This window comes from Cricetulus griseus (assembly GCF_003668045.3).
Source record: "Cricetulus griseus strain 17A/GY chromosome 1 unlocalized genomic scaffold, alternate assembly CriGri-PICRH-1.0 chr1_0, whole genome shotgun sequence".
NCBI classification, from domain to species: domain Eukaryota; kingdom Metazoa; phylum Chordata; class Mammalia; order Rodentia; family Cricetidae; genus Cricetulus; species Cricetulus griseus.
Window position 1 is genome coordinate 234,572,271 of NW_023276806.1, and position 24,050 is coordinate 234,596,320.

The following is a 24,050-nucleotide window of genomic DNA, read 5'->3' on the forward strand; positions in this document are numbered from 1 at the left end:
TACAGTGTTCTTCACAGGGGAATATCATAGAACTGGAGACAATTAACTTAAAAATAAATGGGAGCTGCATGTAGTAGAACTTACTTTTAATCCCAGCACTAGGAAGGCAGAGGCAGGAAGATCTCTGTGAGTTTGAGCCAGCCCAACCTACACAGCAAATTCCAGATGAGCCAGAGCTATAAAAAGAGACCAGATTCACTAATAAATAAATAAATAGCAATAAATAAGTAAGGAAATAAATAGAAAACTTATTTATATACACAATCCTAAGAGCAGCTGTACAAGCAACCTGAGAATGAGGTTCAAAATGCTTTTGTGCAGTCTGTGTATCTTTAGAATATGTTCATTAAAAGATTATGTATAGAAATTAACAAATTTGTTTTAATTAGAGCATCTTTTCAAATTTATAAATTAAAATGTATAGAGATATCACAAAGACACACATCCAAGCATGATTGATATGTAATTATCTAGGAAGGAAATCTACAGTATTGGTCTATAGGTGATTTGTAATTGTATCATAGCCAAAAATCTGGTCTGTGAAATTACATTACAAATAGTCTAGTTTGCTAAACTAGAATTTCAGGGTAAATTACAGGTTAAAATAGCTTCCAAGATGCATTCTGCTGTGCATTCTTAATGTCCCCAATTAAGAATCCTGTAAATGAAATAATATTAAATGAGCCTTTTTACCATCTCAACTTTCTTACATAGTATGTTGACCCAGTACTACTTTAAAGTACCGAATAGGCTAATTTCATGTCAACTAGACACAAGCTAGAATCATCCGAAAGTAGGTAATCTCAACTGAGAAAAATTACTCCATAAGATCCAGCTGTAGGGCATTTTCTTAATTAGTGATCAATGTGGGAGGGCCCAGTCCCTTGTGGATGGTGCTGTCACTGAGCTGGTGATCCAAGATTGTAGGAGAAGCAGACTGAACAAGCCCTGAGGAGCAAGTAAATAAGCAGCACCCCTTCTTAGCCTCTGGACGCTCCTGCTTCTAGGTTTCTGTCCTGTTTGGGTTCCTGTACTTCAGTGATGTACTATCATGTGGAAGTAAAAGCCAAATGAACTCTTTCCTCCCCAATTTGCTTTTAGTCAATGTGTTTCATCACAGCAATATAATTAACTAAGTCAAGTACTTACTAAGTTCCTCTAGAATCTACAGTCATTTAACTATTTTACTTTGTTAGTCAAATCTATGTGTCATTTTCCAATACCAATATTTCTTAGTTTTATCTGTGAAAAATGTCATATAATTGATTGGCTATAACTATCCTATAAGCAATATTTTAATTTCATGAAATCTCAATAGTCAGATTAGTGATTTGAATACAGGGTCATATACATGCATATATATTAAAATATAATAAGTAGATATGCATATGTAAAATCTGTCTATAAAATCTGCATAGTTAGATATCATTACTAACTTGAAAGATTTCAGAAACTAATGAAAACTGCACATTCTACTAATTATGGCTTTATAAATATTTCTGATGAAATCTTACCCTTATCTCACAATCAATTATTTTCAACAGGAAAACAATATGGTAATGTTAACACTTTCTTTAGACAAGTATGAGTTGCCTGTTTTTAACAAGTAGAATAAGCATTGTACAAATCTGGAAGTGGTAACTTTAACTTTTGTAAAGTATTTTTCTCAAACTGGGCTGACAAAATTCTTTATCCTCTTTAAGTACCTATTCTGCTATGAAAGGCTCTAAGAAATCCAAGTCTTAAATCCACATAATCAAAATAAAACCAAATGAATACAGTGTGTCCACTTTCAGGAGCAACAATTTGCATGAATTTCCTTCCACATCCTAATTCAGGACAACAGCCAAAGTAAATAAAATCAGCCTCCTTACAGAAGGTTTGTTGCAAGAAGAGATTCTACAATTGTGCAGATGGAATTCTTAGAAATGTTGTTTTTGTAATTTAGTATAGTATTGGCTTGACCCTTGGTATGTAATCTTTGGAATTACACATCTTTCCTTTTCTGTTAGAGATACAAAAGAACCCTTTGTCTATTTGGAAGAGTAAAAGTTTGCTCTTATATCCAAATTTCCCCACCTCACACTGTCATAGCCTGCTATGTGCTGACTCCCACCTCGCCATGTCATAGATGCTATCTCCAGTGCTGAATGTGTGTGGGTGCATGCATGATATAAAAATATTTTGATTAGAGGTTACTATTTTCAAGTACGGAGTGATACAAAGACACTGTACTATTTCCGAACATGCATTATCTGTTGAGAGCTTTGAGTGACATTGGACTGCTTCAATGCATTTCATGTAGCTTCCTCCACACTACAACAATAACGCAATGCTTTGCTAAGAGAAAATTCATTTGCACATTATTCTAGAAAGTCTGTCTCCTAAGTATTATCTGCATATGCAAATAAAATAGGAATGAGCTAGTATTATACTTAAGAAAATATGACCAAAATTTGTTTTTAGCTAGGTTCATAGTTTTCTTTTTAAAATAGAGATACTATAACTGCATTTTGAAAATTACTAAAACATTAAAATTACTTTCATTGTAAATGTATCTGTTGTCTTACTTTAAAATAGTTTAATATAACTTTAAAGACTAATATGTAAACTATGTTTCTGTCTTGTGTTTTGTCAGCTCTACAGTCTTAAAACAAATACAAACTATATGTGTAATGTGTTGGTTGAAAAGATGAAACCTCATGGCTGAAATTATATGGTATCCACATACATGGAGTCATTTAATATGTTCCACTCTAGATTTACTTATGCTCCATTGTAGAACTAACTTATTCTTTAAATAAGTATGACTTAAAATTTTTATGAATGCCTTTAAATGGTGGTTTCTGAATAATTAAACACCAAAAGAATTCTTTTCTAAAACTCACCCTTATGAGGTATTGAAATTTTATCTTCTCAACTAAAATAAAGATTTTGGTTATTTTCTGAGTTATTTATAATTTATGTTAAGCAAACTATTCATTTGGGGTTTATTTTGAATACTATTTATAAAATAATATTCAGTAAAGTAGTGTAGGTCTAGCAAGACTGTTCTGTAGGTAAGTCCTGACCTGGGTTCTATTCTCAGAACAAAGGTGGGAAGGAGAGAACTGACTCCCCCAAATTGTCCTTTTATCTCCACACCTGTGCCATCCTATGGCATATCCTCACCAACATACACACACAAACACAGAGAGAATTAATAGGCAAACAGATAAATAATTAAAAGGACAAAGCAAGTAATATAATCCCATCTTACTTGAAATTAAAATATGCCATAATGGCCTCTATGCCAAAGTTAACTAAAACAAACATGGTGCTTTACCACATACAGCCAGATCTAATCTCCTAACTCCCAATAAATAGTTACTATTCACTGTCAGAATTCAATAAGTAAGAAGTAAGGATATATTTTTTAAAAAAAGTTCTGTGGACTTCTCATGTTTCCATTAAAATATCTATATTCTATTTTCATAATTCATCTAGATCCTTAACATTCATCTTTAAAAACTTAACATTTGCCACTTGTTTGCCCCTCACTATTCAATACCTCCAGCATGTACTCAGCTCTTTAATAAATGCAAACTCTCCTTCAACTAGTTAGTGTTCGAACAATTTCATTTGACTTTCAACTATGAAATAGTTTGATTGACTATACTTGCATTTTCTTAAGACTTATTTTTTGAAACAACACAGAAATGTGTAAAGGTATATTGAGTAACAATTTATACTAATTTAAAAAAATTACCATCTTTTATCTGACTGCAGACTTCTCTAAAAGATAGTATCACCAACAAAATAAGCAATTATTGCATTTACTAGCAATTTTTAAAATCCACACATTTCAAAACCAACTAAATTGAAATTAATTTAATTGCCTTTCTCTGTTACTTATGCATTTTACAATAAATTTGTAAAAATTATTTAAACTTGTAGACATTTACAGTTATCTGCTTATTATCTTAACTGTATAAAGAATGCTTGAAAGGTATCTACTAGACTAGAAACATTAAGGAGGGAGTTATACATGTAATCTAACCATAATCTTACTATATTTCACTGTATCTTACTATAATTGACATACATACATATATATATATTCATTTTATCAATATATGATATTCATTTTATAAAAGACTATTGATTGAAATTCTCTTTTCACATGACCCCTTGTAAAATATCTCAGAACAAAATATGGAGCAATGTCTGCTGTTTGCTTCAGTCTTGGTGGATATTCTTACCAAACTCCATAAGAATTCCCATAGCTATCATCGAAATGTATCATCTTTTCTAATAACATCAAAAATTTTATTTCTCGACACTCTGGCAGTCATTTTAAAATTCCACTATATGTATTTTCCCAGAAATTGCAGTCGACATGCATTTCCGAACTGGATACTTTCACGAGTGAGTTTTAAGGCCCTGAGTCTCAGATCTCTCAGTTTGTTCGTGTTCCCATTTCAAATGCAATTTATCTTCTAGTTACATTATACAGAGGGGCCAACAAAATTCTATAGTAGACCCAACAGAGCTCAGTAGTATTATATGTTGGTTTTCTCTTAGTTGAGTCCAGAAGACATGGCAATTTTTCCTTCAATGCTTGTGAATTGCAGCTATTGGCTTTAGACTCAGTTACTCCTGGGTGTGGACCAATGATTTTGAACCTAGAGTCTGGATTAATTGGTTTCTATTGCCTATTGCATGTGCTACCAAAGCTTTGATATCTGTCTGATGTTTCCCTTGAAGAGAAAGTTACCACCGTTATTAACTGATTAACTTTAACTGTGATCCCTACAAAATGTGCACCAGTTTTCTGGAAGAAGCTGGAGAATGAAGTTTCCCTGAGAGGAAAGGAGACAGTAACTATATCTCTCTCACATAAATGTATACTGTGTTTGGCCTTATTGTTAGATCAAGATTAAAAAGAAAATATCAGGAACATCAGTCAAATGATAACTACTTCCCTTGACCTGGAAAAACTCTGAAAATTTTACCATATCCAGCATGTGAAGATGAGTGTAGGAACTCTTTACTGAACACAAATAATATCCAGCCTGACAAAATCTGTCTAGTTTGCTCAAGGGCCACACAGACTGTTCTAGCAACACTTATTAGGACTAACACCCCTGCCTGCATTCACTTCATGGGAGCTGAGGATTCCAAGTTTCAACTTTCAACCAATAATAGTCTTTTTTAAATTTTTATTTAAATAAAAACAATCTTATTTTATATACCAATCTCAGTTCCTTCTCTATCTCTCCCTCCCATGCCTCCCACTAAGCCCCCATGCTCTCCCCAGGGAGGGTAAGGCCTCCCATGTGGGATCATCAAAGTCTGTCATATCATTTGGGGCAGGAATTGGGTCCTTCCCTGTGTACCTAGGCTGAGAGAGTATCCCTCCATAGGGAATGGGCTCCCAAAGTCCATTTGTGCACTAGGGATAAATACTGGTTCCACTGACAGAGGCCCCATATACTGCCCAGGCCCTCCAACTGACACCCACATTCAGGGGACCTGGTTCGGTCCTATGCTGGTTCCCCAGATCTCAGACTGGGGTCCTTGAGCTCCTACTTGCTCAGGTCCGCTGTTTCTGTGGGTTTCTCCAGCATGTTCTTGGCCCCTTTGCTCATCACTCCTCCCTCTCTGCAACTGGACTCCAGGAGTTTAGCTCAGTGTTCAGCTGCGGATCTCTACTTCTGCTTCCATCAGCTACTGGATGAAGGCTCTAGCATGGCATTTAATGTAATCATCAATCTCATTATAGGGGAAGAACATTTAAGGTAGCCTCTCCACTATTGCTTAGATTTTTAGTTGGGGTCATCCTTATGGATTCCTAGACAGTTTCTTAGTGCAAGATTTCTCTTTAGACCTATAATGGCTCCCTCTATTAAGGAATCTCTTTTCTTTCTCTCTCCTTCAGAGTTCTTTCCTCCATTTTGATATTTACTTAGATGAAGAGTTGGATAATTTTAACAGGTCCATTCTAATACATCCAATTAAAGCTATACTAAAACACTTTCTAATCAATATTAGGTTCAGACCAGAAATAGCAATGTGTGTTCTATTCTTTCAATTGCACATGGAGTCAATGTCCCCTCTGTACTCCTACCGGGAAGATGCCTACTGGGAATCTTCTTGACTACTGATAACCTACAACCATAGCCAGTCACTTAGCTTTTCTTTTCACCAGCTTCTCTTTGTCTTCTCTTTTTGCATTCTGGCTTCTTGGTAATAGTATCATATATTTTCCACTGATTTATATTATCCCAAAAATCTTTTTTTACTGTCCTTGACCAGTCTATTTTACATGTTTTATCTTTAATTCTTACTCAGAGTTGGGTAAGAAAGTCCTGGCCTTCAAGACTGTCTTTATGTGTGTCAACCACCTTAACTTCATTTGTCCAATTAGATCTATGTGAGGAGATGAGATAAATTAAAAACTTTTGATCAGTGTCTTTATCTTCATTTTCCAATATTATCATTTCACCTAGTATATGATACAAATAAATCTAGGGGACTTCTTTTAGAGTGGTAGCTTCTAAAATTCATCCTATATCCAGTCTCCCAGATGTGCCAGGAAATCACTCACAGGAATCCTACCTGTTTTTATTATTACCTTTTAGTTTCTTCATAACCATGTGTGAAGTTTTAAATAGTCAAGAGAGACTTTCTTCCCACTAGTGAACTCAGCATGATCTTTGCAAGAATAAATGTGCTCATGAATCTACACATCCTTCCACTTTCTGTAAAGGAAGGCTTCCCCTACCCATGGTCATTCTACAGAGTTTAGATGAGAGGGTGTGACTTGATCACTATGGCTAGACATTCATGAATAAGAATGCTACAAGTTGGAATTCAGCATTTCTACCAAACATTCTGATGATGATGTGGCTGGCCTAGGTTTCCTACTGCACTTAATTTGTACAAGACCATTCCCCTTCACAGTAGTGAGAAATAATTTCTCTTCTCAGAGTGAATTAACAGCACTACAGACTTCTCCAGCTAGACAAATGGACACTGATCACCCAGTAATTCCTGAAGAAGAACACTGCATGCAGGAATTCAGCATTTCTGCCAAACTTTCTTATGCTGCATCATCTGAAAGTCTATCGTTAGCTCCTACATTGATTGTCCTGTAGATTCATGAAAGGATGGACCACACAGAGCTACATTAACTCTACAGATAATTACACTGCAACTATTTTGCCCTATTTGGTAGCTCCTGACAATGTATAACTACCAAATACTAGAAATATAGTTTGAATTTATAGATGAATAAATGCACAGTACACACCAGACTTAGTATTAGAAAGGTGAATTTTTTCAATTTATATGTTGTACAAATGATGAAATATTGAGTTGGATATACTGAATTCAAATTTCTTAATTAAGATTAACTGCCTACATCCTTCAAATTGCTCACATATATAAATAAATTTATTATTATAATATAGCTCATATATTTTATTGGGTATGATTATCCATAAATATTAGTTTTGAGTGTCACCCACCAGGAATTATAGATGTAATCAATACTAAACAAAATATTCTTTCAAGTTTTCACCTTGAGCCAGGTCAGAAAACCAACTGTTTCCCATGCTGCTGTCCTTACTACTAGTTGGTTCCAATTGCTTGAGGATGGTTAGTTAAGAAAGAAGTCACTGGAGCTTGAGGCACATCCTCTACAATTTTTATCTCATTGCTCTTCCACAGAATACTTCCCTAGGGAATAAATCTGTGCCATCCATATTTCTGTAATAAGACTCAGGCCCAATAATTTTCTGAACATCCTTTGCTTCCTTAAATGCAGAGCCAATCAGCATCGGATTCTCATCAGAGGCTACCTGACCAAAAACGTCTAGGCATATTGAGGTGGAACTATTCTAAAATGTGTCTTCTGTGTCCACTTGCTGAAATTTGGGTTGAAATGTTGTTCACACCCTCTAAGCAACAACAACAACCTTTCAATTGAGTATAGCCCCATTGTCATCTTACAGAAGTCTGAACCATTTCTCTAGAGGACAGCTTCTTTGCTTCCTCATTCACACAGATGCAAGCACAAAAGACAAGGGGTATGTGATTTCCTTTACACACATAAGTCATAGAGTTTATTTTAACCCATTTTTATACTGCCAATCACACTGGCTAAAGATGTACAGACCTACGTACAGCCCTCTTGATGCTTCTGTCCTCCTTCAGTTCCTCACAGTGAATGAGACTGACTCCATTCCCCATTTAGCTTGATTCTGCATTTTCAAGAAAATGATACCTTAGAAACCAGGGGTATTTCTCAGAGTGTCATAACAGCTCAGGACTGATGTCATTCCACTAGCCAGGTATATAAAAAGACACAACAGAAAAAAACTTGGTTGTTCATTCATTATGTTTAATTTTCAATAAAAATACCTTTACTTGAGAGGAGTAGCTGTGGTCTAAAATATTTCAAAATAAATAGTCCAGAATGAATGGGAAGAAAGGTAGTCAATGAAATGTTTTGTTAGACATATATTGTAAAATCATGAAATCTCAGTATTTTAATAATTAACTCTTCAATTCAGCTAATGTGACAGCATATGTGAATGCTCATGGAGAAGCTGCCTTGTCCTTTTAATGATGTATTTTAAACATGTGCATGGACAGAATTTAAATACTATATTGCATTTCAGCATTAAATGACCTGTACACATAATTTAAATTACTGAGGTAACTTATGTTGCCATTCAGGTATGCAAGCACAGCATAATTTATTAATATTAAAAACAATAATATACCTTTTTATATAATATCAATTGAATTCATATGTACTTTTTTAAAGACAGACAATTTCAAAGCATGCATTACATTTGCCATAAAATGTTTTTTTGGAAGTCAAAACATGGCCACATAATTAAGCACATTTACTAGAATCCTGAAAAAAAGAAAACTGTTTTCATTTTCTTTTTTACAAGATTGCAACAATAGTCACAGCTAACTTGGATGGAAGCTTTATTTCAAGGTGATTTTAACTGTCATATTTTAATTGCTTTCACCAAAGTCCAATTGCTTAATGAGTCTTACAGTTGAAATGTTTCCAGTAATTATATGCTTTTGTCTTTTAGGTGGATTGCCTCACCTTCATTATTCTAGAAAACTACTTCATATATTACTGAATCAACCTTGTTCATTTTCTCACTTTTATAATCCATAATTATTTCTATTTTTCACTTTCATATTTTATAACAGTTTATTGAGCAGCTACATTCATACACCTAATGCAGTTTTCAAATTGAGCCAAATAATTATTTTATCTCTTAAACTAATATAAAAGAGAAATATCATAGCAGCTTTATACCTATAAAAATATTAATTAGTACCTTTAAACTAGAAGTTTTACTAGGGAAAAAATATGAGACTTGTTATCAGTACACATTGATTCTCACATTCTAAAGTATTCATTGATTTTATTATATATTAGTTACTAGCATATTTTATCACAAGGATGTTATATTTATTAATTTCCACTAAACTTTATAGAGGTTTTAATTTAACATTTTATGTGTATGTATGTTTGTGGAAGTTTGTTTGTACCATGTGCTTGCAGTGTATATGGAAGCCAGGAGAGGGCAGCAAACCCCCTACGCCAGAGTGAAATGCATTTAGTGAGCCACTGTGTGGGTGCTGGGATCCAAACTCAGATCTATAAGAGCAGGAAGTGCTCCTAGCCATTGAGCTATTTGCCCAGCCCCAAATTTAGTGTTTATGTATGTAACCATATGGGAATTTTAATTTGCCATATCTATAAGTTAATGGTATAATTTCAAACCTTATTTATAAATTTTAACTTTATGATCTTAGCCAAAGGAGCAAGAAGTGATAATAAGTTCACTGTTTTAATATGAAGTAAAGCTTTCAAATTCTAGTCATAATTCACCAAACTACAGTATCTGTGATGTAGCCTTACACATATTAGAGCATGTTATTTTCTTGTAGCTATAGAAAACAGAATATTATAAAATAAAGAACCAACACAAAAGGTAACAAGAAGCAAGAAGCATTTTCTCCTAGACTGTATTTTCCAAGGAAGTAACTAGAGTTGTAATAAATAAGTATTAAAATGTCTCCGTGAGAACGAAAATTTCAGTCAATAATTCTGCTATTTAAAATACCTTTTATTGGGTATTTTTACATTTAAACTCTCAACCAAAAAATTCTAAGATACACATATTTATAATAAATTCTCTTTAGCTTTTTATCTTACTCTAGATACTTTGTGACATGCAAACACCACAGAATTTTTATCTCTCCATTAAAACTTCATTTGCGAGCGTCATATTAATGAGCATACCTCTATGAGGTAGCAAAACACGGAAAACCTCAAATCAACTCATTTTCATGTCTTCATGTGCTTCAGCTATTTGTTCTTCATATTAAAGCAAACATACGTCATAATAACGGTTAAGCTGTGGTTCTGAAATTGCAAGCCCTGTTTCCTTACTAAAACATCCCCTGGTATTTTCTACAAACAGGAAGATGAGGTGAGGGAGAGTCGGTTCAGCTTCACAGCTTATGGAATGGGGCCGTGTCTGCAAGCAAAAGATGGTGTGCTTCCAAAAGGCCCCAACCACGCTCTCCAGGTAATGCCAAAGAGCCCGGATGAAATGAGGAAAGTGTTCATCGACAGGGCCAAGAAGATTGACACCATCTCCCGAGCCTGCTTTCCATTGGCGTTTCTGATTTTTAACATTTTCTACTGGGTTATCTATAAAATTCTTAGGCATGAAGACATCCATCAGCAGCAAGATTAAGTCTCTGAAGGCATACAGAAACACTGCAGTGTCACTGACATCAGACTGGGTGTGTGTGCATGTGGTATGCAAGGTATGATCAATGCATTAGGACAGCATACGGGGAAAGTTTATTTTGATTTTCCATGTAAAATAATGAGACAGATCGGTTCTTTTGAGGGATACAAAACACGCAATGTGGGTTCCTGTTTCATATTACTTATTACAAGATGATCCGTTTTCTTCATGTCAATATGTGTTGTATAATATTATACTAGCACATACAGTAGACATAATAACTAGTTTCAGATTTCTTGACTTTTAATTCAGTTATAGCAAATAATGTGGAATCAAGATTTGCACAGTAAAATTCATGAGACAAATATAACAAAATGATGAAGATAATAAAAAATAATAGTTTGAGATATATACTGTATTTTAAAAGGAAATAACAATGTCATTCAGTGGCAAGTTCACTCCAGTTAGAACACTATCCATAGGAAAATTGTAGAACCAACATATACAATAACACAATATTAAATTAGATGGTCAATATTAAAGCCATCATTTAGAATACTAAATATCTATGGAAATTTGAAATATAAAATTACATATTATATTATATAAAAATTCTACTTACCTTTCTATTTCTAAGAATGAAGGTAAAGATATTTAGGACAGACTTAGTTTGTAAATAAGTGTTATGTTAATTTTTAATTAGTGCCAAACAATGAAAAATTTTCAGCCAGCACATTTGCTTTTGTTAATTTAATAGTAGCTTGTCTCTATGTTTGTTTTTATTTAATTAAACAAAATTCAATAAGATTTTTCTATTTAGTTTAGAATGAGACTTTCAATATTAATTATACTAAAGTACTCATGTTTTGATATAAACAAATTCAAGGAAAAATAAAAATAGATTCACAAAAGATGACTTATTTTTAATGAGAATCATTTTCTCATCAAATTTACATGTGTCTCAAATAGCTCCAAACAGCAAGGTTTTAATTCTAAATGACTTAAACATATCAATTGTATCAAAGGAGATTGTTTTAATCTTTATGAGTTAATGCATTCAAAATGTAGCCATTCACAAGTGGTGGAGAACATTATAGTTTTGCCTAGAATTCATCCTTGACCCATGCAATTATTTCAGCTACAATGGAATTGTCTTAGTTCAGCCTTACAGCAGCTGCTAAGAGAAAGTGTATAATAGAATTTTAGTAAAATTGAACCAAGCTCTGATTTATTTGCTCTTTTTCTTAATTATTAATGCCACTAATATTATATTTGAAAAGCTATTAGAGTGATTTTAGATATTTTAATTATTGATTAGTCTATAAATTATATAAACTTAAGAAACTTAAAAAACTCAAGAACTTAAAAAAATCTCGGATATATTGTTGAAAAATCAACTTTTTAAATTAAATGGTACTATTTTATGACCTTCTATCACTGTCAAAACTCAAAGCAGAAACTGCCACTTAAAACTAAAGACTTTTCAGTGTTCCTGTAGTTTGGTTATCCCAACCATAGATTTTAAAACTAACTTTTTAAAAAGTAATCCATGCTAAGTGGTGTTTGGTAATAAAAGGCAAAATATCACTTTTATAAGTAATTATACAAGATAAGAACATTGTGTTTGTGATTATATGCAGCCAACAAGTGAAATAATCTATTACTGTGTGCTTCCTTTGCTTAAAAATACACACCTAAATGTTGGGTATATATGTCATCCTTTGCTGTCTATGAGCCAAAAGCGTGGAAATATATTCATGTATTAAATATTAGAGCAAGATATGTGTTTACACTGAGAATTAGCCAGAGGGTTTGAAGTAATTGTGAACTACACCCCTTCAATGTTGGCAAAAATGCTTGTATACATTTTTCCATACTTTGTATATCTTATTTCAAAAGTTATCTACATTACTTAGATTGAGTAAATCCTGCCAGAAGCAAACACAAATATAATGATCACAAACACACATATGCCCCAAAGAAAACCACAGGTGTAAGTAGCTTTCATGTTTGAGGTTATTAAATGTCTGGATTTCTTATCTCTGAAGCTGGAAGGTAATATATCAGGCATGAGAAAATTTGTCAATAATGGTATTAGTTCTATAGAAGTACTGCTATCTCAAAAGTACATTTTTCTTTATCTCTCCTTATAAATAATTCTGCGTTCTATTATACTTACCCTGTTCTCCAACACAAACAGTACAAATAGCCTTCATTTATGAGCAACTGTTACAAGGCAAACAGAGCTGAATCAAACGGACTTAAGGAATGTGGACTCTCTAATGAGCTAACGGGATATATCAGAACCTTCAAAACTTGAATAATAACAATATCTTGATGTATTTGCCTCAAAACACCCATATCAAATGAGATTTTGTTTCTTACTACAGAGAATTGGAACCAGGGTTTGTTACACATTAGAGAAAAGATAACTAAGCTACAACCCGGAGTCCAAAGCCAGAATTTTCTTTTTCCATTTACTTTTTTTTTTAATTTAAGTTAGAAACAAGATTGTTTCACATGTCAATCCCCTTTCCCTCTCCCTCCCCTCCTCCTCTGTCGCCCCCACTAACACTCTACCTATCCAATACCATTTCTGTTCCCCAGGGAGAGTGAGGCCTTCCATGGGGGGGGCGGTTGTTCAGAGTCTGTCATATCCTTTGGGATATGGCCTAGGCCCTCCCCCGTGTGTCTAGACTGAGGGAGTATCCCTCTCTGTGAAATGGGATCCCAAAGTCTATTCCTATGCTAGGGATAAGTACTGATCTACTACAAGAGGCCCCATATATTTCTGAGGCCTCCTCACTGACATCCACATTTATGGGGTCTAGATCAGAATTTTTTAAAGGAAAATTTAAAAAAAAATGGTAAGAAATAATTAAATAAGCATATACACCAACTACCAATCACTTAAGACTAAATTAAATACAAATTCTAAATAATTCTGAATTATCCATTCTAGAAACTACAGGAAGGGTTTCATAATTTTATTTCACTTAATTTTAAAATTTATGCATTTATCTAGAAATATTTGGTTCCACAGTACATGCAGTTTTAGGTGTCTGTTTTCTTGTTAGTATAGATGTGTACAAGTTTCTCTTCCTTTCCTGTCGGGCCCAGCCTCAGCTTGGGCTCAGTTCCTGAGATGGTGAAGGGGCATCAGCACAGGAAGAATTCTGACCACCAGTTGGATTGCACTTATGTGGTTGTGAATAGCTCAAGCTGTCTATTTGTACTTAGAGATTTTCTTACCAAAGTTACATGAACAGCTTTACTATTGACTCCTAATTTGACTTTAAGAAATACACCATATTTTAAGAAATACATCATAATCATTATAAAAGCCCCATTGTTCTCCTTTATGCTTCCTCAAATACATTTTCCACCCCCTACATAACTTTATTCTAGACATAGAATTCAGCATTTTTGCAGGCTTAACTAAATATCAAGCCAGACATATCCTGCTCTGGCAGCACTTATGTCAGGTGGCATCTACTTGCAGTTACAAAGTTTAAAAGTAACAGACATGGGTCATTGCTTCAAGGACAAGAATATTCAAACCCAAATAATTATTTTATGTCTGCGAGATAGGTTTTTATACAGCTTCCCTTTCTACAAGAGGGTCCCATGCCTCAATCTCTATTGAAGGCAGACTTTGATATGGTACTTTTCTCATACCACCATACCATACTTCTTCCACCAATATAAGCTCCTGTGTATGGTAAACATGGATCTATCCATTCCATATTTTGCATTGTAATTTTCCTTTTGGAAAATACCAGATGCTATCATTGATTCAATAGGCTTGATGTCCAGAGAACTTACTCTCGACAGTTGGCACTATGTGTATTACTGAGGCCTTCTCCCTATTTTGCATATGTATGCCTTACTCTCCTTTCCATAACTGTGTAACATGGTTAATGTTCCAAGTATTATTTTTTCATATGTACCTATTACCTCTTGCCACAACAGTTCTATGAGTCTCCTTCTCCACAAGGTGGTTCTACCTTTTCCTTAGAACAATTATTCAAACAAGACACATTAATTTTAACTGCATCTATTGAGTCAATGAAGTTCTGAGTGTTACGATAAATCTTTCTGTCAAAAGCTGCCCAAGACCTACAGCCATGTGTGCACTTTACACCAGCCGCCCGCCTGAGTTAGGGCCCAAATGAATACACAGAAACTTGTATTAGGTTCAAATGCTGCTTTGCCAATGACTAGGATTTCTCATGTGTTAGCTCAGTCTTAACTATCATAAATGTATATATTTTATAAGACTTATCTTATAGGATGCCTTATTGGCATCCCTCCTTGCCGGTGGCTCACCTCCCGCCTCTCGAGGAGGAAGGGGAAAAGGCACTTCCTGTTTCCTTTGCTTAAATATGAGTCTCCTTGCTATGTCACTTCCTGCCTGGATCACCACTTCTCTACTACATTTCCCAGAATCCTTTTTGACTCCTAGTCCTGTCTAACTTGCTGTCTCATTGGCCAAACAGTATTTTATTAAATAATCAACAAGATAAACATACAAAGAAGTACATTCCCCATCATCCGAGGATTAGGAGTATCCCAGATAAAAGATTTGGAAGGCATTAAGGCCCCTGCTGATTCTAAGGAAAACAAAATATTAAAAAAAAAAAACTACAGAATTTCAAGGGAAATTAAAATTGTTGTATGCATGACTAACAAAGTAAAACTAAAAAGCACCAAAGGAATCAATAATATAATACGAGAAAAAAGAGCCTGCAAGCTGCATAATTTCAACAAAGTCCTGTGCTGCTCTGTGGACCACTGGTTGTTGCTGGGTGAGAGACCATCTCAATGATCTTGCCTCTATGGAGATGCATTGGATAGGCATTCATAAGCTGATAGAGACTGGGCTGCATGGCTGCTGACACTTTCCCTATCACTACAAGATCTAGACCCTTCTTTATGACTTATAATAAATATCAGAACCACTATAGAAATGGGAAAGAAATGCTTCAAACCACCCCCATTCTCTCTGGCAGTTTTCCCATAACATGTACCCAAAAACCTAATCCAGCTCTCAACTCTGCTACATAGAGAGAGTATCATGAATGCTTACCTTATTCCACAATAAATGTTTATCATATGGATATAGTATAAATAATTTAATTTAAATTTTTTGAATTATAAATGTATGAGAATCCATATATACCCATTACATGAGCATATGCATTGATTTTAAGAATGTCTGGTATCTGTGTAAGATACTGGAAGTTATAATGAAAATCGTGAAAAAATAAATATGTGCTTAACAGAAGATGATGAGTTCTTAGCTGGTCTAATATTTGCATAACTGAACAAACTATTTGGATATAATTAAGCATATATTTCCTATTGTTTCTAAACAGCATTCATCTTATTTTGTGAAAACATAGGCTTCTAATCACAGCACGCTATACCTTAATGTACTGGTTACTTGGAAGAATGGGATATCATAGTAGCAATGAAATTTCCTTTTATTTATAAAATGTGCATTCCAGGAAATTGTCCTATGAGAATATGAGAGGTAAGAAAATAAAATAGGAAATACATTTAATATTAAAAGTTGGAAAATGGAATCACCCCAAGCCATTCCACTCCAAAATAGATTTCACACATTTTACAGCATAAATATTTAGCAGCATGTGCTCTGTATTTCTCAGACAAGTTGGTCAGTATTTATCAATGCTAAAAAGGCAAAGACTATATGAGAATGGACATCTTGACCAGTATATTAGGAACACATTAGTATAATTTCTAATCATGCAACAATTTAATTTGGCAATCAACCCAAGGCAATTATAACCAATGAAAGTACAACCAATAAACATAAGTATTCCACCTCAGTGAGGAGATTGTTTATAGGAGTGACTGAAAGAATTGTTATCTCATGTTTAAAACCTACCAATAAAGCACAGTTATAATATTTGCATTCCTGGCCTGTTAATTTGTGTTCATTTATAACATGATAATTCTTATTTTATTGCCTATGATTTCCTACAAGGATGAGTAATAAGCTGTTAAAGAGGCACTAATCCTTTTAGCTCTGTGGCTTCAAGGAGACTGTAAACTTGCAGTAAATTGTTAGCTTTTGTGAATTTGGGGGAATAATTTAGTCATCAAAACTGCACAATATTGTAAATGTCAAATTTCAAGTCCTATAAAACAGGACCCAAGATTGTCTAACCTGTACCAATAGATCTGGAGAAGTTCCCAAGTGCCATGTTGTTCAAATAATTTTAAGAAGAACATCTTAGCTGAATAATGGAGAGTAAATAATGAATAGTGGAAAATATTGCCACAAAATTAGAATTCTATAAAAGACTTACATGTTGAATATAATAACTAAGTCATATTTTCCATGATTCCTTCAGAATCTATTGCTGCTATTTCTTTGGGGTCTTACAGTTCTACCCATAACACTGCATGCTAATTGCAAGAATGTGGCTCGATGGTGAGAGTGCTTGCCTGGAACATATAAGACCTTGGGGTCAAACACCACTGACATAATAATACACTGGTTTAGACGGTCTCTTATAGTGGGAAATTACCAATACGGAGTCAGGTAGAAATATAAGGGTATTTAATAGGGAAAAGCCTTACTTACAGAGCAACCTAGCCAGCAAGCATGGCAGCAGTCTGTACAGCAAGTACCAAAAAGAGAAACCGAAAGCGAAAACGCAGTCACCCTACATCCCCTGACCACGCCCTCACAAGCCTGCCCCTAAGTAGGCGTGGCTACAGCTTCCCCTACAGTCTCTTAAGTCCCATATAGAGACAGAGGGCAGTAGCCTGTTCCATTTGTAGCATAATCTGCATAAACAAAAATTCGATGTTATCAAAAATTATGTTTACTTCATAAAAAGGAAATGCCACTCCATTCCAATTAGAGTTCACTGTACATTTCCTAATACCCACTGCCACTGTTTTTGACCATTCAATACCTTTATTATTGTTTTATTTAAGGAATTCACTGCAGCACTTTGTCTAATAGTAAGATGTATTGAAAAATGGTGAAATATAAAATTGTTTATTTAGTAAAGTGAATTGGTAAAAATCCTATGCAAATTATTTTCAGTAACTTTTAATTTTTTCCCATAAATTAGCAATTATTTGAAATTAAATATTAATCTTTTCAGATACAAAGCTATATAAAGTCTTGGAAAAATACATTTTTTTCAAAAAATTATGAAATAAACATAATTTTTATTTAGAATAAAGGTATAATTAAAATATAATGACCTGATTAGGTTTTATTTTAATACTTGATTTTTCTCTGAAGTAGTTAAGCAAAGATATCTTCAGAGCATACCAGTTCCACACACAGTGTCTAGCCAGGCTTGTGAATGTACTGGAGGAGAAAGGAACTCTGAATTAAATGCCAAAAAACAGACTCAGATGTAAAACCGTACTTGAACTTGTATGAATAATTTTGCATTTCTTTATTGTCTCATCTTTATGGATTATACAAAAGCTTTTCCTTAGAATTACATTTAAATGTATGATGAGTGATGATACTCTGAAAAAATATAGTGAATTATCTTGACATTTTAGGAGTACTGTGTAATTTACTGTGGGAAACAAAATAAAAAAGAACCATGTCATATATTTTTTGATGAAATCTCTTTATGTGATGTGTAGTGACTTCATAATATTAGTGAGAAAAATGTTCCAAAAACCTATTCCACAGAAAAGTATTGCTATTTTATTATGCTAATTATTTTGTGTACATCTAAAGTGTATCTTCCTGAGTGGGATATTTGAGTCTATTGTTCAGTCCAGACTGATGTCACACTTATCAAGACAGTATGTTTTAAATGAATTAAAGTGTTATGCATGGTTTTATCAGTTGCTTTTTATTATATTACCTTTAGGATAATTTTGCAGCTAACAAACTCTTTAATGAATCATTAACCTGTGAACAATTTATGGTCTTCCTTATGTAACTGCAGATAACTTGATAAGAAATAAAATAAAAATTATTGTTGTTTTTCAAGACTGTGATTCTCTTTTTGTATAATTATAGAGAAATTTTTAATTTTTTGAAGCATTACATTAACTTATGTCAAAAATTATACTACACTTCTCTCCCATTAGAAACTATTACATCTCTGATTTTAAAGCCCAAGATATATTATTCAAGGAAGATTGATATCTGTCAAGATGTTTCCTTTTTGGCTAACATAGAATAAAAAATGTCATGTCGATGTCTTTTCCTTAAAATTTGCTTATTGACTAAGTGACTTTCAGTTGATTTATTAATAGACACTATTTCAAGATGGAGTTTTGGTAATCTTTTATTTTCTTTAATCTTCAAGTTTTTCTTGCTCTTCACACAATGAGGTTTGAATGTACTAATAGTGTAATATCAAATAAATGATAGAAACTTTATGTTATAAGAAAACCTAAAACTACAATTATCAGGTATAGGATTGAATATGTCTCTTATCGTTTGCAAACTCTAAAATTTGCTTGTAACAACCTTTTCCATAATTTTATAAATTTACTGCACAAGATTCATTTTAATTTGTAGATTGGGAATTCCTTGCTAAATTGGCATATATTTCCTCAATAAGCCAGCCTTCATTAACTATTAGAATGGCTCTTTACTGAAATAGCTAGGTTATTGGGCAAAATCATCTCAAAGAATAAGAGCTACAGGTATCTAGCAATAAAATATGTAACCAAAATATACAAATTAATTGTGACTATACTAACAATATGGAGAAATTTATTGATGAACTTGAATTTTTAATAAATTTTATTACTATAAGTTTAAACTGGCATTATTATCCTGACTAAATTAATTATTTTAATTACTACTAAATATTTAGCTTGCTCCATGTGCTTTTTCTTAATTTACTTTTTCCAAGAATTGCTTCCTTCCTTCCTTAATCAAATGACTTTTGAAATTTGTTTCCTCTTCATTATGCTATGTAAATCGGTGTTGCCAATTTACTCACTCATGGCATCTTAAATCAGAATGAAAGTATAGTAGTAGAACTGTGGTATGCTAGAAATACTTGCCAATTTCGTATATAGTGTCTCTGTGTGTATGAAACCACATGCTATGCTATCCAGCTGCTTCTTGTTAACTACTCTACTAGCATCTGAAAATTCACTCTAGTAAACTAAGCTAGGATGCTGTGGAGAAAACCAGTGCTACATGTAAACTACAGCACTGAAGATAAACTTCATCCAATAAGATTTGCAATAGGAATAAACATTCCTCAGCATAGAACAGGCTTCCATTCTAAGTATGACAAGGACAATTGGGGATTGGTACACAGACAGAGGTCACTTTGTAGAAAATTACTGAAACATCAGTGTAGAGGGATTGTAGCCAAATTGACTCAGCAACAGTTTTTGATGAAGGCAGGGTGAAGGGAAAGATACAATGGGTGAGAAAACAGAAGATTGATGAGATGCCAAGGTTGGTTGGATTTAAAAAATAAATAAATAACCTGCCAGATCCTTACTAACTCTGCATTATGTAGTCCAAGAACAGATATCAAGTTAGGGAGTACTCATTAAGGGATCAGAGAAGATAATGACAAGACTGTATTCAAGGAAAGAGTTTTGTGTTCCTCTATGATCTACTTGTATGGTACAAAGCATTTTCCTGAAAATATAGTATCCACATAGTGAACATTTATAACTTAAATGCTGTATACTCACCATTGAGCAGCCTTCTACTTCTTTCTCTTATAAACTGAATCTGTCCTCAAGCCATTCATCATAAATTCATTTTTCTATATCAATACATTGCTGCTTTTATTTTTGGAAGGAAAGAAACATAAAATTTTTCTAAATAAAATGCTATAAAAACTGGATAGGTAGGGAATAATTGACACAAATATACCCACTCATGCTCAGATTATGATTTATTTGTGTGGCTTGGTCTCATTCTTATTTCAGAGCAAGCACATATTGAAAATGTGTGTACATATGTCTATACATTTAGATAACACAGACAGAGGAGGAAAGGGAGGCAAACTAGAGAAACAGAAAAAGCAAGATCGTTTCTTCATTTTTCAAATTGACCACACTTGAAACATACATTCTGTGGCAGTGGCTGCTTAAAATTGCAACATGTCCATTCTGAGGTTAAGAATCAAAGAACATGGGATAGAAGATAATAGCAAACATACTGAGAGTTTTCATATTGTCAAACTTATTGACACCGTGGAAAATCTACCAAACCATTGATTTCTCTTCCAACTGCTATTCAGTTCCGTTAAGTGTTCATTAATGTTTAATCAGCATTTGTTCTACTCAGCCACGAGTAGAACAGAGTTTGTTCTACTCGGCCAAGGCAGAGGTATGTGTGTGTGCATGCATGCATGTGTACATGCGTGCATGTGTGTGCGTGTGTGTGTGTGTGTGTGTGTGTGTGAGTGTGTGTGTGTGTGTGTGTGTGTGTGTGTAATACAATCAATTATGATCAAGAAAATGTGCAAAGATCTTATCACCTTGTGTAACCTAACATTACACCATGTTCTACTTCTCTGTATTTCATTCATGGTTTTCTAAAGTTGACTGATGCCAAAAAGATGGAAGCGCTAGATGTAGTTAACTTTATTTAAAAAGAGAAGTATAATAAACAAAGATAATTCATATGTAGTTTCTCCAAAATTCCAGCATGGGAAATTTCCATCTTAAAATATGGAAACACTACAGAAGATATAATCCAAGTTTGTAAAATATGTACAAAAAATAATCATATATATATTATTTAGATACATTATCAAAATAAAAATTATTGGGTCTATGTGACAGAAAGGTAAGACTATGCCTACCAACAAAATACATTTGAATAATAAATTTAGAAAACCTACCTGTGATTAACTTTGTTTTCACTTTCATCACTTCAATGAAGAATTGTCATCTGTATCAATACATAGATATACGTACATAGAAATATATATGCATGTGTTTGTGTAACATTAAATAAAATATACATGTTATATATCTAAGAAACTATATATATATGTATATATATATATATCAAAGCATATATTAGTATATATAAGATACTAACAAATATTTCTACTTAAAGTTTTTTGAGTAAGCCTAAAATGATCTGAGATTTAAAATTTATTTATTTATTTATTTATTTATTTATTTATTTATTTATTGCATTTTCTTTTTTTATTTGAATTACAAACAAGATTGAATTGCATGACAATCACAGTTCCCTTCTCTCTCCATTCCACCCCTACCACCCCCCCAACTAAAACTGTACCTATAGCATATACTTTCTTCTATTCTTCCCCTGACACAACCTTTCTGCTCCCTCATGACCTCTGCATCCTTCCTCTTCTTCCCTTCTCATTCTCGTAGCTCCCTCCCTCCTCTTCCCATGTTCTCTATTTGCTCAGGGGATCGTGTCCCTTTCCCTTCTCCAGGGGACAAAGTTTGTCTCTTTCAGGGTCTTCCTTGTTTACTAGTTTCTCTGACAATGTGGATTGTAGGCTGGTAATCCTTTACTCTATGTCGAAAATCCGCATATGAGTGAGTACATATAATGTCCGTCTATTTTGTGATTGGGTTACATCGCTCAGAATGGTTTCTTTGAGTTCCATCCATTTTCCTGCAAATTTCAAGATTCCATTATTTTATTCTGCTGAATAGTACTCCATTGTGTAAATGTACCACATTTTCTCTATCCATTCTTCGGTTGATGGGTACCTAAGGCTGCTTCCAGTTTCTGGCTATTACAAATAGTGCTGCTATGAACATCGTTAAACAGATGTCCTTGTTGTAGGAATGTGCTTCTTTTGGGTATATGCCTAGGAGTAGAATTGCTGGATCTTTTTGTAGACTGATTCCCATTTTCTTGAGGAGTCACCATACTGATTTCCAGGGTGGCTGTACAAGTTGGCACTCCCACCAGCAGTGGAGGAGTGTTCCCCTTTCTCTGCATCCTCTCCAGCATAAACTGTCATTGGTATTTTTTATTTTGGCCATTCTGACAGAAGTAAGATGGTATCTCAGAGTTATTTTGATTTGTATTTCCTGATGGCTAAGGATGTTGGACACTTTCTTATGTGTCTTTCAGCCATTTTAGATTCTTCTATTGAGAACTGTGTATTTAGTTCCGTACCCCACTTTTTAATTGGATTGTTTGGTGTTTTGGAGACTAGCTTCTTGAGCTTTTTGTGTATTTTGGAGATCAGTCCTCTGTCACATGTGGGGTTAGTGAATATCTTTTCCCAGTCTGTGGGCTGCCATTTTGTCTTGCTGACTGTCCTTTGCCTTACAGAAGCTTCTCAATTTCAAGAGGTCCCATTTATTAATTGTTGATCTCAGTGTCTGTGCCTGCACCATTTGTTGAAGATGTTCTTGTTCCAGTGTATATATTTGGATTGTTTGTCAAAAACCAGGTATTCATATGTCTGTGGGTTAATATCAGGGTTTTCAATTCTATTCCATTGGTCTACCTGTCTATTTTGTGCCAATACTAAGCTGTTGTCAGGACCATAGCTCTGTAATAGAGCTTGAACTCATGGATGGTGATGCCTCCAGTAGTTCCTCTATTGAACAGTGTTGTTTTGGCTATTCTGGGTCTTTTGTTTCTCCATATAAAGTTGAGAACTGTTCTTTCAAGGTCAGTGAAGAATTGTGTTGGGATTTTGATGGGGATTGCATTGAATCTGTAGATAGCTTTTGGCAAGATTGCCATTTTTACTATGTTGATCCTGCCTATCCAAGAGCATGGAGATCTTTCCATCTTCTGGTATCTTCTTTAATTTTTTTCTTTTAGAGACTCAAAATTCTTACAGTACAGGTCTTTCACGTTTTTAGTTAGTGTTACCCCAAGGTATTTTATGTGCTTTGTGGCAACAGTAAAGTGTGATGTTTCTTGATTTCTTTCTCCACTAATGTGTCGTCCATATATAGTAGGGCTACAGATTTTTTTGAGTTAATCTTGTATCCTGCCACTTTGCTGAAGGTGTTTATCAGCTGTAGGAGTTCCCTGGTAGGGTTTTTTGGGTCACTTATGTAGACTATCATATCATCTGCAAAGAGTGAGAGTTTGACTTCTTCCTTTCAGATTTGTATTCCCTTGATCTCCTTTTGTTTGTTTTATTGCTCTAGCTAGAACTTCAAGGACAATATTGAAGAGGTATAGAGAGAATGGACAGCCTTGTCTTGTTCCTGATTTTAGAGGAATTGCATTGAGTTTCTCTCCATTTAATTTGATGTTGGCTGTTGGCTTGCTGTATGTTGCATTTATTATGTTGAGGTATGTTCCTG

At 34.0% G+C, this 24,050-nt stretch overlaps 1 protein-coding gene across 2 annotated transcripts in view; it reads left to right on the plus strand.

Moving 5' to 3' along the window:
• The window catches only part of Glra3 (glycine receptor alpha 3), a 137,897-nt gene extending 126,903 nt beyond the window's left edge, over positions 1 to 10,994 (plus strand). For both annotated transcript variants that reach the window (XM_035451293.1, XM_027394105.2), the window contains one exon: positions 10,506 to 10,994. In XM_035451293.1, the coding sequence (XP_035307184.1) occupies positions 10,506 to 10,784 (279 nt within the window). In that variant the 3' untranslated portion in view covers positions 10,785 to 10,994. The remainder of the gene's footprint in view (positions 1 to 10,505) is intronic.
• The last annotated feature ends 13,056 nt before the right edge of the window (positions 10,995 to 24,050 follow it).